The following is a 25,226-nucleotide window of genomic DNA, read 5'->3' as shown; positions in this document are numbered from 1 at the left end:
TGTAGGAAACTTTCCTGCGCCACTTGGCAATCATTTGTGCAGGGACCAAAGCGGCACATAGGTGAGCAGCATAGCGAGCTGGGCGGAAGCCACAAGCATGGAGTAGACGTACTCTCGTTTCCCTCCTTACCCTTCGCAGTGAGAGGTCTGCTAGAATGACCCCCGCCTGTGGAAAAGCGCGGGAGAATTTTAGAATTTTTTCCCTAGTAGCTGCACCACGACCCTTGCAGAGTGTGTGTTCTTTTCCCCATGTGGAGTGTGTTTCCCCCACACACACACCAACATTCACCATGCTATGGGTGTTTGCGGAGATGTGTGCTTGCCAAGAGAGAAAGTGATTGTTATGTTGCAAAAGATGTATTTAACTGAAATGTTTCTATGCTGTGCATGAATTTAACAATCCTGCTTCTGTGCATTGTCCCTTGTGCTTCGGCCACTGTGGCCTTCAGGAACTCGCCACACACCCTGGCCGAGCGTCTCTGCCAGATAAGAAAGCGCCCAAGACGCAGCAAAGACGTCATGTTCCAGGGAGGTATTGCAGTGCAGAGAAAAGGGAATGCAAGGAGTGCTGGGAAGCCAAACGGCAGGACAGAAAAGAGAATCAGGAGTTTGTTAAGGACGCTACTGATTGGAAGATTAAAGTAGATGCTGAAGTCCTTAATGCTGTAGACTAAGCAGATCCATGCTTGCCCTCCCCTGCAGCACATTCAGAACTCTTCCACACACCCCTCAAATTCCACCTGCACAGTCCTTTCCACTTTCCAGGACTTCTCGGTTTCCCCTTCACTCCACCCCCTCAGACAGCTTTCACAATGATAGCTGGACCTACACACAGCTGTGAAAGTCTGCCCTTCCCTGGGTCCTCCTTTCCCACCAAGCATCTTTGTGTGTGTGCTGTTTCTTGTGCAGTAAAAGCAAAGTTTTTGAATGGTAACTCATCTTTATTTGTTTTCTACAAATTGAGATAGCAAGCACTTCCAATACCTACACTGGCAGTTTATTCATGTGCTTGCTGGAATATTAGGCCCCAGATGTCACCATTACTTCCTAGAAAAACTACATATAATGCAATATTGCAGCACCAATCACAGAGCTATACATTACTGGTTCTCATTTTCAAAGTGTTGCCTCAAAGCCTTCCTGATTTGAATTGCACCCCTCTGGGCCTCTCTGATAGCCCTGGTACCTAGCGGCTCAAAATCAACAGCCACGTGGTCTGCCTTAACACTCCACCCCTGAGCAAACCTTTCACCCTTTGCATAATCCCTGTGAACCTATGTACAGCACGCGGCTATGACCACGGGAATATTATCCTCATTAAGGTCTAAGCTGCCATAAAGGCATCGCCAGCGTGCCTTTAATCTGCCAAAGATACATTCAGCTGTCATCCGGCACCTACTCAACCTGTTGAACCACTCCTTACTGCTGTCCAGGTTTCCCATGTAAGGTTTCATGAACCATGGCTGTAAGGGGTACACCGGGTCCCCCAGGATCACTTCTCTACAGAGAGGGCAGCTCTTATTCTGGTGTCCTTCAGACAATTTATTCCCTTCTCATCTTTGCTATGAGATGCAATGAGAGCTGGCCTTCCTGCATACAATGCAAGCGACAAATGGGACGTCATGTGCCCCACGCAGCGCAGGTCCTTAAAACGCAGCTCCAAATTCATTACATTTTGAGACGCTGAAAGAGCACAGCTAGCCTTATGTCATGGGAGAACAAAGCATCTAAATAAAAGTCAATCTGGGAATGAACTCAGGAAAAGGGACGCTGCTTTCCTGATTGCAACCAATGAATGGTTGGAGGAAGCCAATCTCAATGGCAGGGAAACAACTGCATAAACACATCCTGGAAAAACATGAGAAAGAGGAAGTAAGGGCACGAATGTGAAACAGCCCAGGCCCCTTCCCTTCCCCCACACCCCTCACCACTTTCTTAGGAATGGGTGACAAGCTTGGATCAAAAATAGCCACACTGCATGAACAATGGAAATGTGCTATGACTTTCTGGACTTGCAAGAATGCCTGACTCAGTGACCTACACCTATACATCACAACCACAAACAGGTATCCTAGCACTCAGGGACACTGGAGTCCTTGGCTTCCTTACCCTGGGCAGGCAGCTCCTGTTCTCCTATCCCCACAACTCTCTACTAGCTTTTCAGTCTACCCTTTCCCGATCCAAGCGAATCACATAGGGAGAACATCAGCTAGAGTTCTACTAGCCCCCACCGCCAATGCTGAAGTTGCTTTGCAGGTAGGACACTGCTGCTTCAGTCGTCTGAGCAGATGGCTGCAGTACATGCATCTGCTTCATGCCTCCAGGCATCTGCTTCATGCCTAGGGGAAGTGGTTCTCTTCTCTTGGTTTGGGGGCTAGGTTGATTTTCCAGCACTCAGGGCATCACATTTGCATCTGTTCTGACTGGCTTGTGCAGGCAAGTAGCAAGGAATCAGCACACCCTGCAGACAGAGGCTTTGTCACAGCGCTCTATCCCAGCGGAGTGCTAGGGAAATTTGAGCAGAAGCAACACAAGCCCAGCAGTGAGATAGGACCCATGCAGCCACTAAGGAGCATATGCACATAGACGAAAGACTTTCTATTAATCACGCTCCAAAAGGCCTTTTCAAAAGGCCATAATGTTACGAATTCAAACCCCGGCGCATCCTAGCCTAGAAGCAACCCCTCACCTCACTAAGGACTAATCCTGCGCTAAATCATAGTCATTGGAGCTGTGTGTGAAACATGCGGGCAGTCATACTAAGGAGAAGGTGGTATTGCCACCCTTATAGAACTCCAGGGAAACACTCCTTTCAAAAAAGTTTACTTTTGGTAAAAAGCCAAATCATGAGAATTTCAGCCCCCTAAAGAGTAATCTGCCAGAAAGTTATAAGCAAGTGAGAACAGGTTTACAAAAGGAGAGCATTTTGCAACCCGAACTATAGCTCCCACCATTAGCAACCATTATACATGCATCCTGCGTACCCTACACACATTTGACGCTGTAGTGACTGGCCCTCTAAATACAGAAGACAGCTAGACACGGATGTAGCCAGATTCTTCCAAACCCTTGATTTTTTTTTTGTACTATACTTGAATAATTGAAGCCTAGTTTCTGTTCCAGTTAAAGGGGCCATGCAGTCTTCAGGATACATGCCATACTGCAGGCTATTTTTAGATAATCCACAAGGAAGGAAACCTCAGCCAGCCAGCCATCAGCATGATTTAAAATGCAGCTTTGCAGCTGTTTGGCCAATGCTGCATAAGTGACTCCACCCACACAGTGTCAATCTTGGACATGGAGAGGATCAATAGCACTCGCAAAGCACTGCATTAGGTTTCAAAAGTTACAAAAGCCTCTGACGAGGCAGTGTTGGCTCTCACCAGACTAGCTCGTTAGGCACGTCAGTCCTTCTAAGGCTACAGGCCTGCACACAGGAAGCAGGGAGGGATGTGTTAGCTGAAATAGTGCAACAATTCTAGAGGGTCTGAGTAGGCTTTTGGGCCAGTACTTTCCCAGCAGTGAGGCAGTCTGTGGGCATCAAGGAAGAGGAGGCAGGAGGGCAAGTAGGTGGCTGCACCACTTTTTATTAGCATTCGTGCAAAGTGCCACTGATGTGAACGGCTATTTACAGAGAGACCAGACAGCCCCTACCCTGAGATGCTAACAATCTAACTCCAGCAGGAAATGGATCCGTTTGCCCAGGAGGATATGCCTGGCTTTGAGGATTGAGGAATGTGCTCATGCAGGCTATGTCTATACTATGAGCTAGGGGTGTGATTCCACTGCTCACACATGCTCACGCTAGCCCAGATATAAATAGCGTAGCCACAGTAGCTTGGAGGGAGGCACGGCTGACTCACCAGTTTCAGGCAGACTTGTACACTGCTACTTAGACTCGCTCTAGTGCCATAAGAGCTAACGCAAGGATGGGTACAGGCGCAGGGGAACCACACCCCTAGCCTGTAGTACTGAGACAGCTACAGAGACCTGCAGCACGAGAGGGGAGTGAGATGTGAAGGTCTGGAAGAGCGAGATTGCCAGCTGCAATGGCTGAACTGCTGTTCGGGGAAGTGGGTGGATTCCAATTGTAAATGACATTTTCTATAAAACCTCGAAGTACGAAGATTCCCCTCCTCCAGTTTTAACACTTCACCTGTCCTGGCCCTTAGGACAACGTAGAACTTCATTTTACAGAGATATGTTCCAAGTGTCCTTGGCTTCATCTCTGTGTAACACTATGGACACAGACCAAAACATTTTCAGTTGGGGCCTTTACATTTTGGGTGCCTCAGTTTTTGGAAAAAGAAAAGGAGGACTTGTGGCACCTTAGAGACTAACAAATTTATTTGAGCATAAGCTTTCACGAGCTACAGCTCACTTCATCGGATGCTGTAGCTCACGAAAGCTTATGCTCAAATAAATTTGTTAGTCTCTAAGGTGCCACAAGTCCCTCCTTTTCTTTTTGCGAATACAGACTAACACGGCTGCTACTCTGAAACCTGTCAGTTTTTGGAAGCCTCCAGCTTAACATCCTGGACCTTGCCCATCTAGTGCATTTTCTGTGAGGCTCAGAAACTGGGGGTGGGGAAGGAATCAAGGTGGCTTAAACTGGGCACCCAAAAAGCACAGATACTTTTTAAAGTTTGTGGCCGCCATATAAATATGGCATCTGATTGATGAATGGGTCAGCTCACAGCTCCTCCTTCCCCAGGTCTCCTTTCTATGATCAGGAGAGTTTAATTTGTTCTATTTTGGGCACTTACTATTAATTGTTCTGAAAAAAGTCAGTCCCATTTAAGTGTGGCAATAATGTGATCAGTGTATCAGATATAAAAATATTGCAGGAACCGTGGATTGCTTTCGTGGCTGAATCCACAGATGGATAGATAGGAGCAGCTGGAGAACACTCTTCTGCATCCCAAAATACCCAAGCGATGTGGGGGCTGGAACTGGTATATTGATTCATTACTCCAAGAGAGTCCCTCTTTGCCAGACCAAATCTGACAAGTGCCACTTTGCCTCAAGAGAAATGAAGCAGCTAGGAAGGGAGAGGATGCTTAACAATTTAGATCACTGTCAGGAAGGTATGGACGGAGGGCACTTACCAGAGGAGCTCAGCTGGCTGGCTTTGACGGGAATGTGTAACTCCGATTGGCTGAATCGCATATCAGAGCCATCACATGGCCCCTGATCTTCCGTTTGACCTGCAGGAGAGGAGGCGATCTCAGCCAAAACTTCTAGGTCCTTCAGGATAACCTGGTAAGAGGCACGGACAGCACACAGGTGAGTAATGACAATGCAGCCTGGCGAACCTGTAGAGGTGGCAGGAGACTAGAGACTTTGAGCCCTTTCTTTTTGAAGTGATTGAAAGGAAATGGGATCCAAAAAGCCAACCCTAACCCTACTGACATGGATGAGATAGAAGTGGGGAGGCCAGGACTCCTCCTTACAGTGAAGTCACAGTGAAGTTCCTGGCATACACCTCCCATGGAGAAGGGCGGGGCACAGAAATGGAAGATCTATTGTGTGACTGCAAAAGGGCAGGTGACCATTAAACTTGGGCCAAACTTATACAGTCAGTACCCCAACTAGACCAGGACTTGCTGCCCTCCACCCAGAGTATATCTGGTAAAAGCCAGTGGTTTTACTTCTCAGCTTCACCTCACAAGAGAAGTGAAAAGTTCAGGTAAAGGAGGTAATTGGACGAGACATTTTCCCACCATGCAATGAATGTTGCAAACCAGCCTGGACAGCCAGCAACGTTACTGGAGGGAGGCATGGGAAACCTGTGCTGGGGATTTCCAGGCACTCTGCAGCCAGTCACAGAGTTCTGCAATTCTTGAATGTAGTTTTCATTTAAACAGGAGCTAGCAGCCATTTTGTTTGCAAGGAAAGTCTTTCAGGCACCAGCCAATGCAGTGCCATCTCACTGAGTGGAATGACAGCTTAGAGAGCTATGAATTGTGCCGATTAATCTCACTGGATCGACTCCGAAGACTGTTTAAAATGGCAACATTAATTCAGTGCTGATCAACTCAAAAGAAACTTCTGGCTAATGGGCTTATCTAGCATTGGACACCTCACTCATGTGAAAAGGAGTTTACGTTGGATTGAGGCTGAACGCTTTAACAATGAATGTAACAGCTTTATCCAACACTGGTCACTCTCTGCACAGGACTTCGCCATCACCCGTTCTCCTCTCTACACCTCCACAGTGGTCATTTACAAGATTATGAGGATAATTACGGTTTTCTACAATTGTCCTGATGTCCCAATCAGTAATAATGGATCTTTTTCTATCCCTAGCTGTTTTATTGGTCACCACCATCTCTCTCATCATCCTCCTACTTACTGGAGATTTGTAAAGCATGGGAACAACTAGACACACAAGCTGATACCTTTGGGGAGCCCTGCTGCACCAACCAGCGCACAGGCACTGGGCAGAGTGGGTCTCCCACACACCCTCCAGAGTGTTGCCACCTCTTGCTATTCTATTGCAAGTCTCGTACTATTTGGCATTCTACTTGTATATTGACAGCTCACGGAGTCATGTAATTTGGGAATTTCAGCTTTTATTATTAATTATTTATTATTATTAAAAGAAAAGTAACCTTCTCATCCTTATGGCTGCAGAGAAGAACTTGAAAAGTGACCCAAAAAAGCTCAAAAGCCAGAAGGCAAATGAAGACCCCCAATGTATTTTTTTTTAAACCATGAATTTTAAGCCACTTGTGATTTTTGAAGTCTTGGGGTGGCAATCCTGTGTCTCAGAGTGCTTAGACAATAAAGTCACAGGGCACTCAGGCAGTGAGGATTACCGCCATTTCACAGATGGGGAAAGTTAGGTGCCAAGACTCAGGTTTTAAGGCCAGAAGGGACCATCATGATCATCTAGTCTGATCTCCTGCAGATTGCAGGCCACAGAACCTCACCCACCCACTCCTGTAACAGACCCAGAACCTCTGGCTGAGTTTCCAACAATCCTCAAGTCACGAGTTAAAGGCTTCAAGTTACGGAGAATCTACCATTCACTCTAGTTCAGACCAGCAACTAAGACAAACACCGCCCCCAGGTTCTCTGCCAATCTGACCCAGGGGAAAATTCCTTCCCAACCCCAATTCTGGCAATCAGTTAGACCCTGACGATGTGGGCAAGACCCTCCAGCCAGACACCTAGGAAAGAATTCTCTGTAGTAACTCAGAGCCCTCCCCATCTAGTGCCCTATCTCCAGCCAATGGAGATATCTGCTAAGAGAAGTACTGGATGGGCCATATGCCATTGTAGGCAATCTCAGGCTAAGTGACTTGCATGAAGAGTCAGGAAGAGAATCTAGCTCTTCTGATTTTCAGTCCTGGGCTTTGTTCTCTTCTAGGCCATCCATCTCCCTTAGCCTCCAGGCCAATTTCCTGCACAACACAGCATTTCTCAGACAGGTTCTCAGGGCTTGTCTACACGGTAAGTTAGTGTGTGGAAAGCTGGGGGTGAATCTCCAGCTCATCAGCTTGCTGCACAGTAATGTCCCATGCAGACAAGCCCTCCAAGTCTCAGCCAGAGTTGCTCCGAGCAGATGCAGGAGACAAAACAAGCTGATTTGGGGAATGCAAATAGCAGCTCTCTCCTGATTACAGCTTCTGTTTCCTTTACAAAAGCCTAAGGAAAGTACGTAGATGAACAGGCACAGCCCTCCTCTCACCCACTTGTCATTGGCGAACGCTACCAGAAGAAGCTCTGCTCACCAGCACTCTTGCAAACTGAAGTAGACAGCAGTCTACAAAACAAACCCTGGCTGAAACCATTCCCACTTAGCGCTTGCCAGGGGCTGTGAAGGAGTAGGGGCCAGAAAACAGAGCACCCTCTGGGCTCACATCTCACTGAACAGATGCTGCCCCTCCAAGCAACTCCCATCCCTGCTGGACCAGGTGGATTTCTAGCTCATCAGGAAGGATGTTCAAGTGACTCTGAGGGAGGGGAGAACCATCTACATTTGGTTTAGCCTTCGCTGCTGTGAAGCACGGCCACACGGAGCAAAGCTACAGAGCGTATTAACCTACAGAGACCGGAGCTTAGGAAACTGTGAAAAACAAAAAGCTCCAATACACATGGGAGGTCCCTGCATGCACAAACATTGTTAAGTAACTCCATGCAACTCCCTCCGGGGGGAAATAAAGGACAACAACAATCTTAGAGACAACCACCGTGCACGGAAGGAGAGAAAAAGCAAGGCCCAACACAGATGTGTGGTCAATACTACTCTGAATATAGGACAAAACCATGGTAATGATAGAGCCAAGGCTGGAACAGCACAGCCATTTCGATCCCATTTTAAAACAATGTCCTTTTGGGGCTGAGATTTCTCATGTGTTGGCCCAACTCCGGAACAATTTGTTTGGGGTTGGCTGCAGGGCTCAAAGCTAATCAGTCCTTTTGGAGTCATCCACACACAGAAACAGCCTCTCCACATTTGGGGCTCAAATCACTCCAGGCTTGCCTACCCGACCGCCTATGCCAGTATAACTTCTGTCACCAAGCAACGCAAGCTACTCCGACCTAAGAGCCTCTTGCGGAGGTGGTTTTAGGAGGTGGACGGGAAAGCACTCTCCTGTCGGCACAGAGCGTCTTCACCAGACATGCTACAGCTGCACCGATGTAATGCTTCTAGTGTAGACTAGCCCTCAGATACGGCTTTGTTTAAAAACAGGAAAGTGACTCGGCATGGGTGCGCCCCGGAATGAGGAGCTTGTGAGCAAGAGCTGCCCTCTAGCTAGCAAAGGAATGGCATCTGGAAACGGAAGTTAAGTTTGAGAACGGTGCTCCAGAGTCATCCCAGGTCTGTTGGAAGCCAATGGAAGGTCTCCCATTGACTTGAGGGCCTGGTCCCAAAGCCTACAGTGCATGCCCAGAAAGACCCCCACCTTCCATGGGGAGTTAAGCACAAAAGGTTCCAGTGACCCATGGCAGCCAGGAGCTGCAGGGTTCCCTGCTTCCTGTGGCAGCCGGGAGCTGTGGGGTACCCCCACCACCTGCGGCAGCTTGGAGCTCCAGGGGCCGCCAGAGGCAGTGGGGGTACCCCACAGCTCCCTACCTGGGGGCGGCCAGGGACGCTGCAGCTCCCGACCGCCACAGACTGAAGTCACAGTGGTCGCTGGATGTCATGGATTCCGCGACTTCTATAACCTCTGTGACGACATCATAGCCTTATGCACTGGCTAACGAAAAGGAGCTGCAGTGATGCAGTGCTCCTGCATCTCAATGACGATCGCCTGCGTTTGCTCTTGGAGCCTGCTTCTCCTGCATTGGCTCAGCATGCACTTTCTGTACAGTACTGATGTTCTCCACTGTCGCTCACCCCGAGAGGAATCCATCTGGGGAGGGCAGGCGGGCGGGCTGAGGAGTGTTTTGTATGCAGAGCACATCTTCCCGCAAAGCGCCGCTGAAGCACTTGCTTTCTTTGTGTGAGCAAGAGAATGAAACAGGGAGGTTACAGGAAAGCAATATCCTGCAGGAGCACAAATGCCTGCCATTGCCATGGCAACAGGCTGGGTGCCAGAGAGGCACATCAGCTGGGTCCCATCATTCTGGAGCTCGGCTGCCATTAAAACCTCCAGCACTTGAATGAACAGGGCTGGAGCCATCAGCCTCCCAGGTGGGGGGTGAAGACTCTGGGGCCTTACATGGGGGCGTGGGACAGATAGATCCAATGGCATTTCAGATGATGGAGGAATAATCACTCGGGATCCACTCCTGATGGATGGAGCAGCACAGCTGGGATAACCTTGCCCCCTGCCTTTACCCACAGAGCCCAGAAAGCACTGGCGGCTGCAATGCAAGCTCTCTTCAGTGCGACTTGGGGAATGAACAGGGATTAGTGGCTTTAGTCTACAAGGCCAGATGTTGGAGATCTGGGCTCTGTTCTTAGGTCTGCACTGACTGGTTGGGTGACTTCGGGAAAGTCACCGTGCCTCAGTTTCCCCATCTGTAAATTGGATGATGGATGCTTAGCCATATTTAAGACAGAGTTATAACCCAGGCTCAAAACTAGCAGAGGCCAGCTATACCTCCCAGTCAATAATTGAGCTCATTCTGGTAACAAGAAAAGCGATGAACGTAGCAAAAATCTGTGTCCTACAATTCCTGCAAAGAAATTCTGCCCCTGCACAGCTCTTTGGCTACAGCCGCTGGCACCACTGGCTTTGACTGTCACTCACTTAGACCTAGAGTCCCTACTAGCAGAAGGGCTGAAACTATTTGAGAACATGGAGATCTGACGCATTTCACCTCCATTCAGCATGAAGTGCCCCTCTCCCCCACCACACACGCATCTACAATGGTTGCCGAAGCAGAGATCTCCTTTGCCTCCCCTCCACTACGTGTGTTTCTCCCCACCACTATCGAAACTGAGCAGCTCACAAGCTTTAATGTACTCTACCCCTCCCCATGCAGAAGGCAGGGACAGCTGTTTTTCAGAGGATGGGACATGGGCACAGAAAGGAACAGAAACCCAATCTCCCGGTTATCAGTACACTGCCCTTAACCCAAGACCATCCTGCCTCTGTTCCTCCCCTCTTGTGTGCTAGCCTATTCTCCATATAGCCGAACCAAGGGGCAACCAGTGCCACTTACACAATCTCCCCAGCCAAGAGAGTTTTCGTCAGCTGGGTTTCCTAGATTCCAGGAGGCGAGGCTATTTGGGTGGTGCTCTCTGCAGTAGGAACAAGTGGAGCTTATTAGTGTTAATTGGAACAAGCCTCAAAAAGGAGAACATGTCTCTTAGGAAACATGAATAGTAACCAGGTCAAAACATTCGGCGGGCACCTTCTCGCTGATAGTTACCGGTATCCCCAATTAGCCAGAGCTAGCAATGGCAGGGCTGCAGAGTACTGGAGAGGAAAGTCACCCCTCCGCATGGCTGCAGATGGGCCTGGGGGGACAGACACAGAGGGAATTATAAAAAGACAGGAAGGTTGTAACAAACAACTAGCTGGTTTCCTGCCTTGTTGGGAGTACAGATTTCTCTCTACATTGCTCCCAAGCAATGGTTTTAAAAGCATAGAAACCAGAGATTTGTAGGTTTCAGAGTAGCAGCCGTGTTAGTCTGTATTCGCAAAAAGAAAAGGAGGACTTGTGGCACCTTAGAGACTAACCAATTTATTTGAGCATGAGCTTTCGTGAGCTACAGCTCACTTCATCGGATGCATGCAGTGGATTTGTAGGTCTCTTCTGTTATCCAGATCTAGGTCAAGTTAATTTGCCTCTTGTTCTGGCTGAACTGATCTGATACTAGCATCACTGGCTTCTGAGCAGGCTTTCAGGCAGGGCAAGGCGGAGAAAGCAGCCCCCACCCTTCATTTTCCTCTGCAAAGGCATCACCCGTCTCTTAGAAGTAATGTACCATGACACGCGAGCCATTCCCTAGCAACTCAGCAGTGCATCCTGCTGCCACCCAGTAACCCTGCTCATGGGGGGAGCGTACACTCCGGGGGGGCAGCCCTGCTGCTCACACGCTGATTCGGGAAGGAGAACGGGAGGAGAGGAGAGAGTCAGCAGGACCACAGGTGCTGAAAGCTGAAACACTTGATGGGTGCTGCCCCACTGCTAGTTGAGCAGGTCTCCCTTTGGCACCTGGCTGCTGACGGGATGGCAGGGGGCAGACAAAAAGCCTCAGTTCTTGTGACCCAGGCACCTTCCCACACTAACAGCGCTGAGCAGATTCCCCAGAAGCCTTCAGCAGGCAGGTGCCTTTGGGGAGCGCAGCCTCTTATTAAGGAGTTCTGCAGGCTTTGCCCTGGTGGCAAAGAGTCCGTCTCCTTCCATAGGCAGCATGTGAACATCAGAGGAGCGTGTCTCTTCTATCAACGCTGGAAGTGCTTTCATCACCTTGGAACGAGAAGAGCCCCATGTCCCTCATTAAGGGGATTCAGAAGAGAGATCCCATTCCCATCTAGTTGTCGACAGCTCCACTCTCCTCCCACTCACACAGTAACAAGCTCATTCTAGCACTGACATTCGCTCCGGTGATGGACTACACTGAGATCAGAAGTAGGAGTGTTATTAAATGAACGATATAAAGAAGCCAAAAAGGGTAAGAAGAGGGATAAAGATAGTTTTGCCAGCACGTTTTGTATCTGCCTAAGTAACACACAGATACAGCTTGCGCCACACAATATAAGTCCTATGGAATGGCCTGGGTTAGCCAGACCGCCATATTATCCAGACAGCATTACAGCCCCACATATTAGCATAGAGTCACAGGGTCCACCGGATCTAGTCTGACCTCCTGCATGTCAGAGGCCACGGCACTCCAGCCAATTACCCCTGCACTGAGCCCAATAACTTGGATTAGACCAAATTATTATAGCCCTCCAGAGTCCAAACTACAGTATGCCACAGGCAGAGAATAGGAGGGACCGAGGTGCACCAATGCCCCTGCAATGGCAGGAACTGATTTGGTGAGATACGACCCAGATGAATTTATATTCTGTTGGCCCTGCCCCGAACTCATACTTTGCCTACACATAAAGTTACACCAGTTTAGTTAAACTGGTTTAACTCAACCAGTACAAACCCAGGCGTCACCACTCTTATTTCTGTTTAAGTTTATTAGAAACAGGTTTAAGATGAACTGAAATAAGCTGCTCTTAAACCAAATACCATCCCTGGAGGAGTTTGCAGTTTAACGAGAGCAGTTTAAATTCACATCTGTAGGTGAACAAGTGCAGCTCTCTGTGCAGACAAGCCCACAGCGTGACCTTTAGCTTTGGTCTCAGTTTCTTCAGCTGTGAATCAGGATTAAGGCCCATCTTTGTAGAGTGCTTTGAGATCCAAGGAGGAGAAGTATTTTTGATGCATTATGTACCATAACATTTACTGTGCACAGGATGCTACACAGGCAACTGAGCTAAGTTCACTCACACGCATCCCCACCCCAGGGGTTCCAACAACATGGCAACCACAAGAGCAAAGCTCCCGTGGGTTGTGATGTTATCAGGACTAACGGCAACTGTCAGAACTGCCCCGTGTTTTATGCCTTTGAAAATCTGTAATAAAAGCACATTTTATCTGATGAGATGCCCCTCATCCCTCCTGCACATTTAGGTTTTTTTTAAAAAAACTTCAGCTATGAAGAACTGTCACTACTGGTTGATGGTCTGGGACATCGGAGGTCACCTCACCAGTCACCCCTTGAATGTAGATCATCAGAATAGTGCAATTACCATTCAAACACTTAGACAGCTCCTAGGGAGTGAACTCTGCATTCACCGGAGTGAACAAGCCTTCATTTGCAGTGTTGGTCCCAAGATCGGGGACATAATGTGGGTGAGGTAATAACTTTCACTGCACCTGGGGGAAGTAACAAGCTTTCGAGCTGCCAGAGCTCCTCCTCAGGTTATCCATTCCTGGTGCCACTCAGCACATGCTCAGGAAATCCAACAGCATCCCACTGAGTCAGGACCCCATTGTGGCAGGCCCTGCACAAACCCCCACTCAGATCAGGGCTCCCCACGCCAGATACCACTCAAACCGCATCCTGCACAGTGGGAGCCATGCCCAGAGCTGGGGACTGAGCAGAGCACACAGCAAATGGCACCAAGAATGGGTAACCTGAAGAAGAGCTGTGTGTAGCTCAAAAACTGGTGCCTTCCACCAACAGAAGTTGGTCCAATGAAAGATATTCCCTCACCTGAATAATCCTTGACAACACGCCCAGGGAACCCCCTTTCCACTATACCCGGGGCTGGGACACGTGGGAAGATTAATGTTTCAGGAAGAGCTGGCGGAAAGGAGCAGTTCATAGTTGTTTCAGCTTTCAAATACCAGCACAAGTGCTCCAGGCCTCTGGTATTGTTCCAGTGTGTAGGGTATACCCCAGAGGAAATAGAGATCTGCTCTCTCATTCTTAAAGGGATTGGGGGGGGGGAGGGGAGCAGCAGATGCCCCAGAGCCAGCTCCAGTCAACATTGCTCAAAAAGAGGGCCCCCAAGCCACTGACTAGGCTGTTTAAAGATTACACAAGGTTATTCAGTGATGAGCAATCCCTCCTCTGCGAAAGCTGCCACCAAGAAGGAAAGGGGTCAGGGTCCCTGTAATGCCGCAGATTGCTGGGAAGTGGACTCTGCCACTGGGCGCCATGTGAAATAGCTGCTGCAGCACAATACTGCATTTTGTTACACCCTTAAAACTAGCACAAGGATGCCAAAGCATTTCACAAGCTACAGTGGCAGCCACCTGATGAGCACAAGGGTTGGGAAAAGAGACGCCCAAAGACACTCTGTCCTTGCACAGTTAACTATGAAAGGCCCTAAAGCCAGAAGTGAGGAGATGAAAATCCTTGCCTCAGCATGTAGGCTACTTAAGAAACCTTAAGTGTGCCTGCAGGCGCATTCCCTGAGGGCTAATGGAACCAACCACATGGTTGAGGAGGTTATTCAAGCTCTGCAAGTATCCTCCAGAAAACGGAAGGGATCAGAACTACACCCGTAAGAGAGTCAGGAGGGCGAAGAGGGAATCTGAAGAACAATTAGCCAGCCATGTAAAGGCCAATACATTATTTAATCCATCGGAAGTAGGAAGGCAGTGAAAGAATCTTTAGACCCACTAGATCACCAGGGAGTAAATGGAGCAACTAAAGAGGATAAGGACAACATGGTGAAGCCTGAAGCCAAGCAGAGGGCATCAGGACGGCACCAGTCTTTCATCTGCTCTGGTCAGGCAATAAGGAGGACATGTCAATTGGACAGCATCCCGAGAGGAGATAAGAGAGCAAATGAAAAAATAAAGGCAAGGGGTGTCCACTAGTTAGGATGCCAGTCTAGAACTCTGGACACCTGGGTTCAATTCCCTGCTCTGTCACAGACTCCATGTGTGACCTTGGGTGGGTCACTTAGCCTCTGTGCCTCAGTTTCCCCATCTGTAAGATGGGGATAGCAGCCCTGCCTTGGCTCACACGGGGGTTGGGAAGATAAATACATTAAAGACTGAAGTACTCAGATGCTACAGTAAGAAGGACCTCAACTACCAGAGAGAGAGAGAGAGCACGTGCACGCAAATGCAACAAGTAACCAGGCTTCTCCTGGACAGATTAAAACGCTGCAAAGCCACTCAGAAAAGAATTCCTCAAAATTCAGCTGTTTCTCCAAGCTCCAGGAAGAGAAGCCGGCAGTGCATTGCTGAGGCAGCCCTCAGAAGGCCTGTTCTACACTAGCAGCGATACTGGGCGCAGCTTATATTGGCAAAACCGTGTATTCCAGAACACACATCCCATCCCCCTGCAGCAAAAGAAATAAGAACAGCCGCAGCTTTCCTAGTGTAATTCCCTCTCCACTTGGGGCTTCTGCCAGTCACTCCACGATCGCTCCTCTTCACGCTCCTGCCCAACACAGCTAGGTGGGCAACAAACAGCACCTTGTGCAGGCCTAAGCACCATGCTTTCCTGCTTGCAGCCTATAACTATGTCCCGGGCTGCAATTTCCCCAGGAGCCCCTGGGAAGCAGGCCTCAGTGCCAAGGGCAAGCCCTGTCCTTAGAGCATGTTAAGAGATGGTTCAGAGACCCTCCGTTCCCCTTTGACATCCCACGCCAGACCCATCTTATTCTCTTTTCAGCCTGCAGTGAATGAAGGGCTGCCAGAGCCTCATTCCACAGAGCAAAGCCCTCCAAGGACCCCTAGTGGTGAGATGCCTGTCAGAGCTCCATTGCGCTCGGCCCAGGGTGGTTAGGAATCAGGGCACATACTGGTTGAGGGCAGTGGGTTATTCATCCCACACGAAGGCTGGCTGCGCTGTGACTTGAATGCAGCCTCATTCTATAGAAGTGGACAACTAGGTTTCTTCCCAACACATTCGGAGGTTTGGGGGATTTTTAATTTATTTTTCTTCTAAATGCACGCCGGAGGGGTGGGAGGTGAGAAGAAACCAAGGGAAGGCAGCACAAGAGCCAAGAATGAGAGCCCCGTTGCTGGCAAGGCCCCAAAACCAAGGCAGTGTGAAAAGTAAACTTGCATTCCTTCCTCATCAGTGTTAAAAGAGAAACCCCCATCAATCTTCCCACGACAATTTAACTGTACCTCTTTTCAGGCCCCCATCACCAGGGAAGAAAGGGGACAGCGACCTTTGCCTTCCGACAGACAATTTCACAGCTACCAAATTTCTGCTTCAGTTCAACCCTGATCCAAATTTCTTTTATAATGAAGAGGATGGGGGGGGAGAGAAAGTATAGGAGTGGGAAGTTTCTCCCCATCCCTGAAAGAATCTGTACACTTAAGCTGCCCGCCCGCCCGCCCCAAGAGCTGCACACAAGTGTGGCATGGATTATCTAACTGATCCTGTGTGCACAAATACTTGACTACACAACTGTGGTTGGTGTATGTGAAAAGTCTGATGCAGAAATGCACATAAGTTTGCTCCCCTCAAAACTCTCTGAAACTGAAGCCTGCTATACACTGGGACAGCGAATGGGCAAGGAAGTCAAATGCATAAAGCAGTGAGGCTATATCCGGACAATACATTCACTTAACATCAAGCAGCAACAGCCTTTAGCCCTTCAGGAGAGTGATGATGGTAGCTGGCTGAGGGCAAACTGATCAGGACTGAAGCCATTTTGTAACACTGACAGACCTGTCATCTCTCAGGATGGGTGCCCAGATCTCTTGAGGCAGATTTTCAGAAATGTGTGTAATTAGTGCACAGAGTTTCACACCTCATCTGATGCCAGATGGTGCACAGAGCATCACAGACGCTAGGTACGAATGCACTGCAACCACCGGCACTAGGGATGACGCACCAGAGGCCCATTGAGGTCTGGGTTCTAAAACAGTAGAGATCTGAACTGTAGGGTGGCCTGGAGGGGTCAGACCTTGCCCGCCCTGCACTGCTCTGCAGGAGACACAGCAGGATGCATGATGCCTGTCTGCAGCGTCACATGAATAAGCAACATGTCACTCAGCATGGGTAACCTCTGGGGAGCAGAGGGACAAGAGAGCAAGACTTGCTAAAAACCACTTTGACTTTGCATCTGCAAACACCTGTCTTTCTCTCAGATCCCTCCTCCTGATACAGGGGCAGCAAGTGACCAGTCACAAGAGGGAGCCTGCCACAGACCACAGTACAACTAGGACTGAGCAAAGGCTACTTCCATCTTAGCACGGGCCAGTGAAATCATGTGCTGGGCTAGGCAGCAGGCACCATAAAACCCAGCGGCACAAGGATGGGACAGCAAGAAGCTGGAAGGCGGGAGCACCAGCTACTGACAGTACTTTACCCTTCTACATCGTCGTCCCCCCCAAGCCTTGGATCTCAGGGCTGTTTAGACAAACCAGTGAATTCATACTTGTTATAGGCAAGTCACATCCTCATTGTACACGTGGAGAATCTGCCTCACCTTTCTGCGCCTCAAAGCACAGAGCCAGTGGTAGACGAACAGAAAAAGGGTTGCCAGAGTCCCAATGCCACGCTTTAACCAGCGGCCCCTGCCTGGTCTCCAAAACACAAGGACACCATGACTAGGTAAGTGCCAGTAAAGGGCATCACTTGCAACCCCCCAGGCTGCAGCAGCCACTCATTTTAAGACATGCAATGATCAGCACCTGCTGAAACCTCCCAAGTCACAGGCAGAGGTAACATCCCCAGAATTTGATACGGAAAGCATAGGGTGCTTCTGGGTAGTGTGGGGGAAGGGTGCCTGCCTGCCTTACTGTTCAAATAACCGCAGCCCTACTGGCACAGAGGACTTGGGCCAACTGGCAGCTTCCTGGTCCCGTCTTCCCCCTGGGCCACTCCTCTGTGATCATTAGAGGTGCATGCACAGGTTTCTTGCCAGTGCCCTTGCTTTGTCCTTCAGTCTCAGCGAGCAGGGGGTCTTGGGAAAGGGCCATCACCACAACCGCATCCATCAGGAATCCCATACGGAAGTGCTGCTTGCAGGCGTGTCAAATTGGATTGCAAACATCTTCCAGGATCCAACTTCTATTTGATTGAATGAATTTCTTTGCATTTATCCTCCCCTGTTAAAAAACAGCAAAGCTGGCCTCCCTGCCTCTTTGAAAGCAAATATCCTCCCAAATTCAGTTCCTAATGAGCTCAATACTCCCAGGAAAGTTTTGCCACTAAATACAATTAAAACAAAATTCACACACACAAGTGTCCCTTCCTCGCCTTGCTGGTAACCACCACACAGTTCAGTTTAGAATGCCAAGCGGTCAGCATTCAGCTCCAGGCCTGGAGGAAGCTACTGTACAGAGCTGACTGGAGCCAAGAGCAGATCACAGACCTGTATCAGCTATGCCATCTCGCTCCAGCAGTATTTATGTTGATCTCCCTCTCACACAGACTGGGCGTTATCACACTTAAAAAGCCAGGGATTTACATACAGGCTGTCTATACAAATGCGAAATTAACATGCCCCACGTGCTAGCTTCACTGATCAGTCACTTGCTATTGGAGCCCATCAACACCCCAAACCCACCCCACAGATTTAAGTGCCTTAGGGCAGGCATTCTGTTTGGCAGACTTGCTTGTGAAGCTCCTATTGCCCTTTGGGTGCTCTAAGAAATAAAGCTGAATCCAAGGCCTGAGGCGAGAACAAAGGAGTAAGGAAGTGAATCTCAGGTCATGTTAAGTTCCCTGTACTCTTTTTGGTGCGCCCTATATTTTATGCTCTTTGCTTCGCATGGGATCCCGTATTTTGGCCATGGCAAGTTGAAAGCTTAAAGCTGCAGCACAATGGGTCTAAAACCAACAGAGCAAAACTAAAAAGCAACCTGAACAAAGAGCTATTCACTTTGGTGAAAGTCTTTGTTTAGCGTCATTGTGCTTGCAATCCATGCCACACTGAGAAGAGTTCTCTGGGCTTTACTGCCCAAGCTCATCCCAGAGGACAGGCAGTGCACCCAGGTCTGTACCCCTGCAGTACTGGTGCATGCAGGGAGGGTGGCTGGTGGTGGGGAGGTTAGCAGCACAGGGGAGCAGGGTCACGGTAAGGGTGAGTGTGGCCAGGGGAAACAGATGTGACAAACTTTAGCAAAATCAAGAATTCTCTATCAATCATCATGGATTCCGCTCCCCTCAGGTTTAACACCAACATCACGAGTGACACAAAATATTTAATACAAAGCCACCACCCTTTTCCACAGCTGGCTGAAAGTTTTATGACAAGTCCTCTGGTTTATTTTTTCCTCCCCAGATGTGAATGTTGGAAATTGGGGGCAACGTTAATCAACCACACCACCCATGCAAATAACTGACTACCAGCTGGCTCGTCAGAAGTAACTCTGTTCTCCCCCTTGAGCTTCCAATGCCCTCCCTCCTTTAGAATGGTTGGTTTCTTCATGAGAAAGAATGGATATTTTTTGGAAACTCATGCCCACATCGGGGGGGAGGGGAGGGGGGAATTCTGAGGGAGCCATTCAGAATGGCTGTAACAATTCATCTACTGACTTGGCACTTCAGTTAACAGCAGACTTCATTGACCCAAAAGGTAGGTAGTGCCTGAGACACCTGTATCTTCTCCTTGCTCCTCACTGGAAGAGAACTGGAGCAAGTTAGTCCTCATGCCACACTGGGATCATTTCACTTTGTGATTTCTCCTCAATTCTGATGCCCACTCAATTGGCTTGCATTAGGTTGATGAATTTTAAAAGAACCATTTAGCACAAAGTAATTCTCATGTTCCAAGTGATCTAAGCACTAGCCCTAAAAGCAGCCTAGGAAGGAGGTGGGCACCATCCCTATTTTATGGCTGGGGAATCTGTAGTGATCGGTGTAAAAGTGTGCCTTTGTTCACACAAACATTGGCTATGGCTCTGAATACACAGAGAGAAGATCTGAATGAGAGGTGCAGTCTTTACAAAGTCATCTTTGGAGTTTGCCTGGGATCTGTGCTGGTGAGTATCTGGGTATCTGAGTGTGTTTGGTGAGAGGATCGGAGTGTTTGTACTGAGAGCAGCTTGAAAGTTTGAGTGAGTGCTTGATTGGTTGGCTGAAAAGGGCGGGAGTTGGAAGTGTTTTGTTTCAGGTGAGCATGGCTCTTTAAACAAGCCGGCGCTCCGCGAACCAGCTGAGCGGCAGGGAACCAGCAGAGCAGCAAACAGCAGGAGTTTGCCTGGGAGTTCGCCTGGAGTGAGCCCACTGAGGATTACACCCTAACGACTTCTGAGTAAGTACTGCATCTCCTGAGGAAGCTCATAGTAGGAAGGCAATATGGATGGGGAGTGTTCAACTGTTGTGACCTGTACTGGATGTGCCATGTTTGTCTTTCCTCCAGAGGTCAGAAGCGACTTTGTGTGTACAAAGTGCAAGCTGGTCTCCATATTGGAAGAGAAGGTTCAAGGTCTGGAGCAACAGGTATCGACCCTGCGATGCATAAGAGAAACTGAAGATTTCCTGGACAGACGTCAGGATATGCTTCTACGGACACAAGGTTCTGAAGATTCAGAGCAGGCTGCACTGCGGGGACAGGAGGACGGTGAAGAAATCTGGCAACATGTGACCTCCAGAAGAAAGGGGGAACGTCCATGTACCAGCAACGCGGATACAGGTAAGTAACCGTTTTCATGTTCTCTCCACAGGTACCATTGCGGGGAGTGGCCCAGATGATACGTCTGGGGGAAGGGAGCAGAAGGAGACTCCACCACTTGAAAGGCATGAGATGCACTGTCCTAAGGTTGGGGGTTCCACGACCACCACTCCCAAGAGAAAGAGGTGGGTGGTGGTGGTCGGGGACTCTCTCCTCAGGGGGACTGAGTCATCTATCTGCCACCCTGACCGGGAAAACAGAGAAGTCTGCTGCTTGCCAGGGGCTAAGATTCGCGATGTGACGGAGAGTCTGCTGAGACTCATCAAGCCCTCGGACCGCTACCCCTTCCTGCTTTTCCACGTGGGCACCAATGATACTGCCAAGAATGACCTTGAGCAGATCACTGCAGACTACGTGGCTCTGGGAAGGAGGATAAAGGAGTATGAGGCGCAAGTGGTGTTCTCGTCCATCCTCCCCATGGAAGGAAAAGGCCGGGGTAGGGATCGTCGAATCGTGGAAGTCAATGAATGGCTACGCAGGTGGTGTCAGAGAGAAGGCTTTGGATTCTTTGACCATGGGATGGTGTTCCAAGAAGGAGGAGTGCTAGGCAGAGACGGGTTCCACTTAACGAAGAGGGAAGAGCATCTTCACGAGCAGGCTGGCTAACCTAGTGAGGAGGGCTTTAAACTAGGTTCACCGGGGGAAGGAGACCAAAGCCCTGAGGTAAGTGGGGAAGCGGGATACTGGGAGGAAGCACGAGCAGGAGCATGTGAGAGGGGAGGGCTCGGCTCCTGCCTCATACTGAGAATGAGGGGCGATCAGCGGGTTATCTCAAGTGCCTATATACAAATGCACAAAGCCTGGGAAACAAAAAGGGAGAACTGGAAGTCCTGGCAAAGTCAGGGAATTATGATGTGATTGGAATAACAGACTTGGTGGGATAACTCCCATGACTGGAGTACTGTCATGGATGGGTATAAACTGTTCAGGAAGGACAGGGAGGCCAGAAAAGGTGGGGGAGTTGCACTGTATGTAAGAGAGCAGTATGACTGCTCAGAGCTCATGTATGAAACTGCAGAAAAACCTGAGAGTCTCTGGATTAAGTTTAGAAGCCTGAGCAACAAGGGTGATGTCGTGGTGGGAGTCTGCTATAGACCACCGGACCAGGGGGATGAGGTGGACGAGGCTTTCTTCCGGCAAGTCACAGAAGATACAAGATCGCACGCCCTGGTTCTCATGGGCGACTTCAATCATCCTGATATCCGCTGGGAGAACAATACAGTGGTGCACAGACAATCCAGGAAGTTTTTGGAAAAGGTAGGGGACAATTTCCTGGTGCAAGTGCTGGAGGAACCAACTAGGGGCAGAGCTCTTCTTGACCTGCTGCTCACAAACCGGGAAGAATTAGTAGGGGAAGCAAAAGGGGATAGGAACCTGGGAGGCAGTGACCATGAGATGGTCGAGTTCAGGATCCTGACACAAGGAAGAAAGGAAAGCAGCAGAATACGGACCCTGGACTTCAGAAAAGCAGACTTTGACTCCCTCAGGGAACTGATGGGCAAGATCCCTTGGGAGAATAACATGAGGGGGAAAGGAGTCCAGGAGAACTGGCTGTATTGTAAAGAATCCTTATTGAGGTTACAGGGACAAACCATCCTGATGTGTAGAAAGAATAGTAAATATGGCAGGCGACCAGCTTGGCTTAACAGTGAAATCCTTGCTGATCTTGAACACAAAAAAGAAGCTTACAAGAACTGGAAGATTGGACAAATGACCAGGGATGAGTATAAAAATATTGCTCGGGCATGTAGGAATGGAATCAGGAAGGCTAAATCACACCTGGAGTTGCAGCTAGTGAGGGATGTTAAGAGTAACAAGAAGGGTTTCTTCAGGTATGTTGGCAATAAGAAGAAAGCCAAGGAAAGTGTGGGTCCCTTACTAAATGAGGGAGGCAACCTAGTGACAGAGGATGTACTCAATGCTTTTTTTGCCTCTGTCTTCACGAACAAGGTCAGCTCCCAGACTACTGCACTGGGCAGCACAGCATGGGGAGGAGGTGGCCAGCCCTCTGTGAAGGAAGAAGTGATTTGGGACTATTTAGAAAAGCTGGACGTGCACAAGTCCATGGGGCCGGATGCGTTGCATCCGAGAGTGCTAAAGGAATTGGCGGATGTGATTGCAGAGCCATTGGCCATTATCTTTGAAAACTCATGGTGATCGGGGGAAGTCCCGGAAGATTGGAAAAAGGCTAATGTAGTGCCAATCTTTAAAAAAGGGAAAAAGGATGATCCTGGGAACTACAGGCTGGTCAGCCTCACCTCAGTCCCCGGAAAAATCATGGAGCATGTCCTCAAGGAATCAATTCTGAAGCACTTAGACGAGAGGAAAGGGATCAGGAACAGTCAGCATGGATTCACCAAGGGAAAGTCATGCCTGACTAATCTAATTGCCTTCTATGATGAGATAACTGGTTCTCTGGATGAAGGGAAAGCAGTGGACGTGTTATTCCTTGACTTTAGCAAAGCTTTTGACACGGTCTCCCACAGTATTCTTGTCAGCAAGTTAAAGAAGTATGGGCTGGATGGATGCACTACAAGGTGGGTAAAAAGTTGGCTAGATTGTCTGGCTCAACAGGTAGTGATCAATGGCTCCACGTCTAGTTGGCAGCCGGTATCTAGTGGAGTGCCCCAAGGGTCGGTCCTGGGGCCGGTTTTGTTCAATATCTTCATTAATGATCTGGAGGATGGTGTGGATTGCACCCTCAGCAAGTTTGCGGATGACACTAAACTGGGAGGAGTGGTAGATACGGTGGCAGGTAGGGATAGGATACAGAGGGCCCTAGACAAATTGGAGGATTGGGCCAAAAGAAATCTGATGAGGTTCAACAAGGACAAGTGCAGAGTCCTGCACTTAGGACAGAAGAATCCAATGCACCGCTACAGACTATGGCTAGGCAGCAGTTCTGCAGAGAAGGACCTAAGGGTGACAGTAGACGAGAAGCTGGATGTGAGTCAACAGTGTGCCCTTGTTGCCAAGAAGGCCAATGGCATTTTGGGGTGTATAAGTAGGGGCATTGCCAGCAGATCGAGGGACGCGATCGTTCCCCTCTATTCGACATTGGTGAGGCCTCATCTGGAGTACTGTGTCCAGTTTTGGGCCCCACACTACAAGAAGGATGTGGAGAAATTGGAGAGAGTCCAGCGGAGGGCAACAAAAATGATGAGGGGACTGGAACACATGACTTATGAGGAGAGGCTGAGGGAACTGGGATTGTTTAATCTACGGAAGAGAAGAATGAGGGGGGATTTGATAGCTGCTTTTAACTACCTGAAAGGTGGATCCAAAGAGAATGGATCTAGCCTATTCTCAGTGATAGCAGATGACAGGACAAGGAGTAATGGTCTCAAGTTGCAGTGGGGGAGGTTTAGGTTGGATATTAGGAAAAACTTTTTCACTAGGAGGGTGGTGAAACACTGGAATGCGTTACCTAGGGAGGTGGTTGAATCTTCTTCCTTAGAAGTTTTTAAGGTCAGGCTTGACAAAGCCCTAGCTGGGATGATTTAGTTGGGATTGCTCCTGCTCTGGGCAGGGGGTTGGACTAGATGGCCTCCAGAGGTCCCTTCCAACTCTGTTATTCTATGATTCTATGATCTTAACCACGTTACACAGTTTCCTTTTGAAGTCTCTTTGCTCTTAACAGCAGTAAAACAAAGTAGAAGTAGGAAATATTCTCTGTTAGAAGGGTGGGCATCTGAGACTGGGTGGGAATCAAAATTCTTGTTCTATCACATTCCTTCTGTGGCCTTGGGTGATTCAATGTGACATCTGATTCTATCCAGACTCACACCTCAAACATACTAATTCATCCAGGTTCCAGATTTCAGAACCTTTGTTGCTAGTGATGATGCACTAACTAGGCAGAAAGAACGTGTCCCAGCCAGACTCCCACCCCACAGTGATGGTGCAATGTTTTTAGTTATGTGCGAAGAAAAAAAGTAGATAATTTACTTGTAAAGTGAGCAACTTTGATCTGGAGTCACTGAGAGAAACAAGACTCAGCAATGCCATTTTCACAGAATTTGTTTTTCAGACTATCCCTGAACTTTAAGTCTGCCATGTTCACCTGAACAGGTCATTTAAGACCCGGGGGGGGGGGGGGGGGGGGGGGAGAAGGAGTATTTAGACTCTTGAGCCAGGAATAAACATTACCTACTTCACGTAGCTGTTCTTAGAGATGTGCTGCTCATGTTCATTCCATGTCAGGGGTGCACGCTGCATGCACAGTCATTGGAAAGTTTTCCCTTAGTGGTATCTGTAGGGCTGGCTCTGGTGCCCCCTAGAGCCCTGTGCTCATGCACCGGTATATGGGCAGCGCTGGCCTTACGCCTGCTCAGTTCCTTCTTGCCATCAACTCTGACAGCAGGGAAGCAGGGCGGGTGATGAAATGGACATGAGCAACACATCTCAAAGAACAGTTACAAGAGGTAGGTAACCTTTTTTTCCTTATGTCGATGTCATGTTAGGTGACTCACAAGCAGTATCCCCGGAGGTGGGCTCAGAGTTAACTATCGTGTGGCATATAATACTGCTCTGCCAAAGCCAGCATCGTCCTGAGCTGGCTTCGGGATGCGAAGATAATGGGATGCGAAGGTGTGGACAGAAGACCAGGGCGACTCTACAGATGCCTTGAATCGGGACCTGTGCCAGGAAGGCTGCTGA

At 49.0% G+C, this 25,226-nt stretch overlaps 1 protein-coding gene across 10 annotated transcripts in view; it reads right to left on the bottom strand.

Moving 5' to 3' along the window:
• VAC14 (VAC14 component of PIKFYVE complex) overlaps window positions 1-25,226 on the bottom strand; it is a 200,416-nt gene that overhangs the window by 115,647 nt on the left and 59,543 nt on the right. For all 10 annotated transcript variants that reach the window (XR_005222314.2, XR_005222311.2, XR_005222312.2 and 7 more), the window contains one exon: window positions 5,109-5,259. Coding sequence is in view for 6 of the 10 variants with exons in the window: in XM_037878219.2 (XP_037734147.1) it covers window positions 5,109-5,259 (151 nt within the window). In the remaining 4 variants the exon portion in view is untranslated. The remainder of the gene's footprint in view (window positions 1-5,108; window positions 5,260-25,226) is intronic.

The sequence above is a fragment of the Chelonia mydas genome, chromosome 12, assembly GCF_015237465.2.
Source record: "Chelonia mydas isolate rCheMyd1 chromosome 12, rCheMyd1.pri.v2, whole genome shotgun sequence".
Lineage (NCBI taxonomy): Eukaryota > Metazoa > Chordata > Testudines > Cheloniidae > Chelonia > Chelonia mydas.
This window is presented reverse-complemented; position numbering and strand designations above follow the sequence as displayed.